The sequence below is a fragment of the Carlito syrichta genome, unplaced genomic scaffold (assembly GCF_000164805.1).
Source record: "Carlito syrichta isolate Samal-C Ts95f unplaced genomic scaffold, Tarsius_syrichta-2.0.1 Scaffold288845, whole genome shotgun sequence".
NCBI classification, from domain to species: domain Eukaryota; kingdom Metazoa; phylum Chordata; class Mammalia; order Primates; family Tarsiidae; genus Carlito; species Carlito syrichta.
In genome coordinates, this window is record NW_007232941.1 from 158,477 (window position 1) to 167,866 (window position 9,390).

Genomic DNA, 9,390 nt, shown 5'->3' on the forward strand with positions numbered 1-9,390 from the left:
CCTGATGGTGTCAAATGGGTCACCTGATTTTCAGGTGGCTCACTGTACAAGTGAGGAAAGCAAGGCTTAGAAAGATAGTGCAACTTGCTTAATGGCACAAAAGGAAATGATAAATTCAGAACTAAATTCTACCAACTATTCAATTCCATAGTCTGGACTCAATGTAAATATAGCATTCAATCAATCAATAGATAGATAGATAGACAGACAGATAGACAGACAGACAGATAGATAGCTGGGTCATAGTTCTGTTCATTTTTGTTAGATAATTTCCTAGACATGGAACTAATGAGTCAAAGTTTTTATTTTGTTATGTATAGTTAAATTACCTTTCAGACAGGCTCTTTATATTCTTGGTAGTAGTCTAGGGGCCTACATTTTAATACCCTCATTTGGTATCCAAATTTTTTTGATCAGTATTAGTTTGGGAGTTGAAAAATAACTTTTAAAGTAATTTGATGGTTAGTATCTTTTCAAACGTTTTTGGCCTTTTATATTTAGGCATTCCTTCTTCATGAACTTAGATTTCTTATGATTTTTGTATATCTGTTAAATATTATGGCTATTAATATCATATATACATTATTTTACATATGTTGTAAATAAATTTTTTCAGAATGTTGCTTTATTTCTAACTTTATGGTCCTTTTTAGAATCTAGAAGTTTAAAATTTTTGTGAAGTCAAATTCTGCCTTATGACTTCTAGAGGTTTTGTCACAATTGGAAATACCTTTCTTTTTAAAAAAAAAATACACTTATGCCATCTTCTCATACTATTTGTGGTTTAAGTTTAATATTTACATGTTAAATTATGCCAAATTAATTTTGTTATAAGGCTTAAACTTATTTTCTCCCACATATCAGATCTGTTGTACAAAAATCATAAATGGCATACTATATTTGTTCCTTACTGATTGAAAATGCCATTTTTATTATGTACAAAGAGTACTTACTTTATTATGATCATTTGGACTCTACTCTATTTGCCTGCCCCTCTATTCCATGTAGTTACTTCTGTAACAGGATGCTATATTTATGTGCAATGTAAAGCAGTTAACATTTGATTTATAGTAAGATAAATTTATAGCAAGAGCATGAATTCAGCTTATGGCTCAATTTGATGTAAATCTGTTTCCCAAGCGAGACAGGCTGGCAGTGAGGGAGGTTCATCTGAGATGGAGTGTTGATAAGTAAATAAGGGATCTTAGCGTGAAACCTTTCAAATATATAAATCTCTCAGCAATAGAACAATAATTCCATCTTTCCTTACATTGTTCTTCCTGTAGGCTGAGGTGTTGCCATTTCACTTCACTTAGTGGTGAGTATCTCTCAATTTCTCTTCTACACAACAAGAGCCTGACACATCTAGATCTAGGATCAAACTGGCTACAAGATGGTGGAGCCAAGCTTCTGTGTGATGTTCTTCGGCATCCAAGCTGTAATCTTCAGGACTTGGAGTAGGTTTTCTGTAATTTTACTTTTGGGTGGTTTCAACTACACTGTCTGTGTAGGCTGGGAAGATAAGGAAAGAAAGACTGAGAACAGAGTGTCTATCAGAGAAAATAATATACAATTGATTTTTTCTCTCTCATTCTGCCCGAGACAAGCTGGAGAAGTCTATTTACCAGATTAAAAACAACAACAAAAAAAAAACCCAAAAAACAATTACTATAGTAATTATAATAAACTTCCCTTATGTAAGGTGAAACAGGCATCGGGCTGAAAAGTAGTCATTTTATTTTTTCCGTGATTATGTCCTAGTGAAGCTACTTGTGTCTTCTACTTTATATCCACGAGGCTGAAGTTGTGCTCTTCCAGTTTTTCTTTTAGGTTTATATTTAAACTCAGATTTATAATTAGATCAACATTCAAAGAAGTTGGGAAGGGGATTTTAAAGAATATCATATAATCTACTTTAAACACCGTTTTACTAATATTATGTCCTATCTTAGTTTGTGAGCAGATATACATATATGTACATGGTGTGTGTGTGTGTATATATATGTAATTTGATCGTTGTGTAGACATGACTTTGAGATTTCCCCTTCACTTAACAGTATTTCAGAAACACATTTAAATACTTATTTAAAATCATATTTTTGATTTTTTTATGACTGTGATATTTAAGAGTTTATTATGTAAATATTGTGGCTAGAGTGAAGCAAGATAGAGGTGTCACTTATTCATCTTGACTCGCTTTCCCACTAGAGCTTCCCATAGAATAGTAACTTGGATGAGTCATAATGATCTAACCCTAGCATAGTTTTCTAATTATAAACTCTAGCTCCTTGGTATATCCAGAAGTGTTTGTCTTGACTAGACTGACTCATGACAACCAAACTTCCAAATGAACTTTATAATTTATTGTGACATCTGTTAACACTAAGGTGATTGAACTATAGGGTCCAATAAGCACCTTTACTTACTTTAGGAAAATGTAGATGATATGGGTTGCTATGTGATTCTCTGAAATTTTCTTGATCATCATTCAACTGGAAGACAAAGTTTTACCTAGTGGATATTATCATTAAATCCAATTTCTTCATTTCAACTACAAAGATATAAATTCCTAAATGACTGAAATGCTCAAGTCTTTCCTCAGCTCATCTTCTCTCTTTAGCCTTGCTGCAAAAATATAGAAAAATTGGTACTTTCTCAGTTATCTTCATAGCCTCCATGTAGGCCATGCCTATTCTCTTAACCAGGATTTACAACAAATATGAGCTAGATGCTAAGGACACTAGAGGTCACTACAGTGATGCTGTCACCCTCAAGTAACACAAAGTGCTGATGACAGAAAAATAAATATAAAACCAATTATATTTATTCCATACATTATTATAAAAATATGGCAGAAATCCCAAGAAGCAAGAGGTGGAACTTCATAGTGGAGAAAGATTTATTTTAGGATTGAAAAATGAGTATGATTTTGTTATGTGGGGATATCCTAGGCAGAAGGAACTGAGAGAGAATAGAAAGGGAATAACAAATGATGTGATATGCTTTGGAGGAAATGCATGTGTATGGTTGGAGAATAGGGTGGGGACAAAGTATGGAAAGAGAAAGCTTGAGGCAAGATTGTGGATGCTCTTAAATGCCAAGCATAGGACGTGGAAGAAATATTTTTATATGGTGCTTTCTTCTTTCTTCTTTGGAGATAACACTTTGAGTGGTTGAGTGAATTCCTAGAAAACTTTTATTTCAAAAATGTATTAAAAACTGAAAGCATAGAGGTATATGGGTTTCTTGGGAAAGCTTATATTCATTTTTTAAGTATTGATAAGAAAATGTGAATAATCTTGATTTTAAAAGCTTTGTAGGGCAACCCCTTCAGACCCCTCCCACCCCCCAATGTGGGAGCTTTTCTATCCTCTCAATATATCCTGCTTCCTAAAAAAAAAAAAAAAAAAAGCTTTATAGATAACAACCTGTAACATGTTTGTGGGAGAAAACAGTTTTACCCTCTGATTTCTTCTCATTAAGAAATCCTATTTGTTTCTTTCCATGTGCATCCTACATTGTAGGTAGAAACAAGTCATAAAAGAGGTTCAGATACCTATGTCATGAAATGGGCAAATGTGTTGAAAGAACCTAAAAAAAAAAAAAATCACTGAAGTCAAATGGTCAAATGCAGCCTCAGAACAATGCTAGCTAGTACACTGATGTTGATGGGTTCCTAAAACATTTACCTAGTGGGGGAAGCCTATACTACAAGGGACTCACCCACTAAGAGAGAGGGAGAAAGAGATATGTCTCTCTCAGTCTCTCCTAAGAAGAAACTTATTAAGCCTCACTATTAAAGGAGTCACTTCTGTATTTCTTGTAGATTGATGGGCTGTGTTCTCACTAGTGCATGCTGTCTGGATCTGGCTTCTGTTATTTTGAGCAATCCAAACCTTTGGAGCCTGGACCTCAGCAACAATGATTTGCAGAATGAGGGAGTGAAAATTCTGTGTGATGCTTTGAGACATCCAAGCTGTAACATTCAGAGACTTGGGTGAGTTCCTAGTTCTATTAGGAAAATGACACCTGTTTGGTGGCTGCTATAGCTAGGATTAAATTGAGTATATGGGAAGAGGATGAAAAACAAATGGGGCCAAAAGGTAAATTACTCTCAGAAATAACAATCTGAATTTCAAATATGTAGATCAATGTATTGTATGTTCCTTAGTACAGAAGCCATATTTCACATTTAGTAGTTTCCTCCTTAGCACCTTGGACAGATATGTATTAAGTGAAGGATATCTGATTTGAGCCCCCCATGTACTGTCATCCTTCAGATATTCCATTTGTTCCTAAATTAATTTTTAATTAAATTGAAGATTTTACTAATCATCTTCTGTCTGTAAAATACTATCTGTTCTTAAGGAACATGCAATCTAATAAAGTCTCATTCTATGTCTAAGTACTTCTTCTTAAGAAATTTGCCAAATGTATTAGTTGGAAACTGCGGGGTGGGGATGGGATTGGCAGCTGAGGGAAACTGCCAGGGGAGGGAGGGGTACACCTCATCAACAAGGTACCTACATAATGAACATTTGTATATCTAACCCTGAATTGTACCCCATATCTTTAAAATTAAAAAAAGAAGAAAAAAAAGGAAATAGAACCAACATTTAATACACATTAATTTAGAGGTATTTGTTGAGCGACTACTGTAGAAAGTTAAATACCACATGTTCTCACTGATATGTGGAAGCTAAAAAACAAATTGGTCTCATAGAAGAAAAAACTGGAACAGAAGGTACTAGTCTAAGAAAGGCAAGAGTAAGAGAGGAAAATAGAGAAATTTGTTAAAGGAAGCAAAACTACAACTAGATAGGAGGAATATGTTCTAGTGTTCTATAGTACTACAACATAGCTATAATTAACAATAATATGTTATATAGTTTCAAATAAGTAGAAGGAAGATATTGGATGCGTCTAATACAAAGAAATGGTAAGTGTTTGACATAACGGATATGCTAATTACCCTGATCTAATCATTATGCATTATATGTATGGTAACATCACTATGTACCCCATAAATATGTACAATTATTATGATAATTATATGTTAATTACAAAAAAAGTTGATATTAAAAAAAAGAAATTTGCCAAACATGATTAATCATATTGCTTTTATATAGTCTGTCAACTTTGCCTTTTTGGGCTTAAATCAACTTGGTCATAATATCTATTATTCACACTGCATAATTTATTTTGTTAGTATATTTATATTTAGGCATATTTGTTCATAATGGAGATTAGGTTATAATTTCTTTCTTGTGCAATTGCCTTCACATTTTTGTATCCAAATTGCAGTAATTTCATGAAATGAGTTCAGGAGTATCCTTTTTCAGTTCCCTGAGAGGATTTTTGTAAGACTGAAATTATTCCTTGAATTTTGTAAAAATTTCTTATAAAACTGTCTAATCTGGAGTTTCCTTAGTGTGTAATTTTTGTTTTTACTTCTGATTCAGTTTTTATTTAGTACTTCCTGGTAAGTAGTATTATTGATTTGATTTCATCTAAATTTTAAAATTGATTGTCGTGTCTAATAATATTTTATTTGCTTAACTTCTGAATCATTTACAGTAATATCTTCTTTATTGTTTCTGATATTAGGAATTTGAGCCTTCCTTCATATTATTTTTCTTTTCAAAGAATGCAACATTAATCCTGTTGTATGTAGACCTTCTGTTTCATTAATTTGTTTTCATCTTATGTCTTTTTCTTGCACTTTTGTTGAGTTTATTTTACCATTTCCTAAGTTCTCGAGTTAGCAGCTCAGGTCATACAAATTATCTTTCTTCTTCTCCAACAGAGATATTTAAAGTATTTATTTCTCTTCAAATCATTGCATTAACTTCATTGTACAATTTTTGCTGCAGTTCTTTTGTTATTTTTTAGTCTAAAATATTTTTAAGTTTCTCTTGTGATTTTTTTCTTCAGCCCATGAGTTATTTTAAAACATATGCCTTCTTTTCAAATATCAGAAGGGTTTCTTGTTATATTTTTATATTTAATTTCTACATTGTGATCTGAGAATATGTCATACGTGATTGCAGTTTTTTGAAGTTTGTTGACATTTGTGTCGTAGTCCAGTATAAGTCAGTTTTTAAATGTGCTCCATGGTGCGCTTGACAAGAATTTGAAGAATTGTTGCAGTATTCTAGATCAGTTAATTAAGATTGTTAGTTTTGTCCACATTATCTATATTTTTAGTGATATTTGTGCCAGATAATTCAGTTACGATGAAAAATCTCCATTACATTTCTAAAGTTGTTTTAATCTGTTAGTTTTTTGTTTCCTACATTTTGAGACCTTTATTAGTGACTGCAAACATAAAATGAGTATGTTTTCTAGGAACTCTTGATGATCTTTTATTTCTTATAAAGCTTTTTGACCCAAGGTGTATTTTATGTCATACTTATGTACCTTATGTCATAGTTAGTGAGTCATCTTTTCATATTAATGTGAATTTCAGTGTGGGCATAAACTTAACAAAAAGTTTTGTATGAGCAACACCTATATAGGCACTCAGTTACTCAATAGCTAGGTAGACATGAGGTGACAATTAGATTCAAATTGGTTCAAATCAAGTGTAAAAGGAAGTTTAACATACTTCCTCAGTTTGTGTACTATACTGTCATTGACCTGTGCAGAAGCCCTTGATTGACTGGTGGGTTGGTTGGCTAAATTATCTCTAGTAGCCATTCTCCTTCCAAGCTATAGGCACTGGCCTAATTTGCCTGAAATATGCCACAGAATTGTGAGTATTCTTGTAAGAGATGTAGTGTTTTTTGGTTCATGCATTTAAAAAAATTATTTATTTATTTTACGGATGTAGGGTACAATTCAGGATTAGGGATATAAATGGTCATTGTATAGGTAAAGTTTGGGTATGACTTTGGTTCCCAGTTCACCTGGTTTGATTAAGTGTGTGCCCCTCCCTTCCCTGGCAGTGTCCTGCTACTGCCAATCCCTTTCTTATAGTATTATGATATTTGTTCAGGGTCCCCTTATGAGTGAGAATGTGTGGAACTCAGTTCTTTGTTTCTGTGTTAGTTCACTGAGAATTCTCTAAATTCATCCAAGTTACTATGAAGTTCATAATATGGTCCTTGTTATGGCTACGTAATATTCCATCATGTATGTATACCACTTCTTTTATCCATTCTATTTTCAATAGGCAGCATTGTTGGTTCTATGTTTTTGCTATTGCAAATAGTGCTGCAGTAAACTGGTGCATGCATTTTTATTTGCATATATGGCATAGTGCTAGATAATTCTAATCTTACAAGTTATTTCTTGCTTCTTAAACACTCAATGCCAAGTTTCTAATATCTACTTCTGTTGCTACATTTTTAGTGATGTTCAAAGATATAACTGCTTCATAGTAATTGTAGTATACTTGCATATACTTTTATTTATTCCATAGACTATAGTTATGGATTTGTAATTCATATGTAATTCATATCCTTGGAAAGGATATGTTCAGCTTATATGTATCCAGTGAGAATGAAAATTATAAATACTTGATGAATTTATGCTGTGCTCATTTTGGGGGGTTTCTGAAATTATCTTATACTTCAAATTCACAGATTTCTTGTGGACTTGTTCTCTATCATGGGACTAATTCATTTTTATCTTTTGACATTATTCCCTACAGGTTGGAATACTGTGGTTTGACTTCTCTCTGTTGTCAAGATCTGTCCTCAGTTCTTAGAAGCAACCAACAACTGATAAAAATGAGCCTAACACAGAATACCTTTGGATGTGAAGGAATTATGGAGTTATGTAAAGTCTTGAGGTCTCCAAAGTGTAAACTACAAGTTCTAGGGTAAATCTTCATTGACTTTTCAGAGAGAAAGTTTTCTGTAATGAGGGATTTGATGGGTCACTTATTTATTGCAAGCCTCAGACTCATCCTGGTTGTGCATACTTGGGTATTTTCCAGGCACTTCTTTTTCCCTCCTAGAATACTGAATTTTTAGAGATAAAATACAGCATAGTAATTAAGAGTTGAGCACTCTGGAACCAGACTAGCTGAGTCTGAATTCTGGCCCTACTATTTACTAACTTTTTAAGTTTAGGCTACTCCCCTAATTTGTCTTTGTTTTGGTGTCCATATCTGCAAAATGGGTAAAATAGTAAAACCTACCCATAGGTGAAGATCTGAGTCAATATGGGCCACATACTTAAAACAGTACCTAGCCATAATAACAAACATTGAATATGTTAGCCATTTAATCATTATCATTAGTAGAAGTATTTTGCTTAGATAGCAAAAGGCTCTTCGAGGATCCTTTTTAATTTTAATCTCTCTCTCTTTTATATTCCATTTTTTCTTCAATTGCTGTATCTCCTTTACTGTCACTGTCAGTTCCATCCCCCCACCCATGTCACAATATTCTCTTTCTACTTTAACATAATGGCTTGTGTTTTCTTCAGGAAATAAATCCATTACATAGAAAGTGGAGGGCTATAGAAAATTGAGAGCAAGAACACAGATGTTCTTTTGTTTTCTCAGGTTGTGCAAAGAGGCATTTGATGAGAAATCCCAGAAGCTGCTGGAAGCTGTTGGAGTTAGCAATCCACACTTAATCATTAAGCCAGATTGTAATGATCAGAATGAAGATATGTCCTGGTGGCGATGTTTCTGATTTGAGGAACTTGATATTCCATAAGTAAATGAATGGATTAATAATTAAAAGTTAAAAATTAAATTTAAAAAAACCTCAGAGTGATGAATACTTGGGGTCATAGCTTTAAAAACTCTATGCCCAGAGATATTGCACCTGCATTTGTTAGATACAGGTTAGTTCCCTCTGTAAAATGTCTGTTCTTCTTCACATAGAGGTTGAGAGGCTAAAATAGAATGAAAAAAAAAAAACCATAAAACTCTCTGAAGAGTGTAGCAAGATGTTTTCAATTGGATGCAGAGCTTAAGAACTCAGGTAAGAGAAGCTTGGATATAAGACTGGAGGGATGGGGCCATGGAGGATAAGTTAAAGTGCCTTGTTTTTTTCCCCATTTCTACTGCCATGGCTTAGTTCACACCCTCACCATCTCTGGCAGCCTTTATTGGAATGTGTTTTCATGTATGTCCTTGGGACCATGAGTGTCAAGAGCACTTGGGTGTCTATTTTAAAATGCCAAATTTCTAAGCCCCACACCAGATTTACTGAATCAGAGTATCTAGGTAAGGGTCCTTAAACATTTTTGATAATTTTCTAGGTAAATTCTTAAGTACATTAATAGCTGAGAAATGCTAGTTTAAATAGAAATGAGAATCCATTCTATGGGAACACTTTCTGTAGCCTATTGTCAAAGAAGAAAAGCCTTAATTTCTTTTAAGGGGATATAAGGTTATTTGGGTTAGAGCTAGAAACAGGTTCTTCCATT

At 33.4% G+C, this 9,390-nt stretch overlaps 1 protein-coding gene across 1 annotated transcript in view; it reads left to right on the top strand.

Annotated features, from left to right (window-relative positions):
* Positions 1 to 8,893, top strand: part of NLRP14 (NLR family pyrin domain containing 14) — a 29,693-nt gene extending 20,800 nt beyond the window's left edge. The window contains exons 8-11 of the mRNA XM_008053903.1: positions 1,287 to 1,457; positions 3,827 to 3,997; positions 7,655 to 7,825; positions 8,516 to 8,893. Coding sequence (XP_008052094.1) covers positions 1,287 to 1,457; positions 3,827 to 3,997; positions 7,655 to 7,825; positions 8,516 to 8,648 — 646 coding nt within the window. The 3' untranslated portion in view covers positions 8,649 to 8,893. The remainder of the gene's footprint in view (positions 1 to 1,286; positions 1,458 to 3,826; positions 3,998 to 7,654; positions 7,826 to 8,515) is intronic.
* Positions 8,894 to 9,390: the final 497 nt, after the last annotated feature.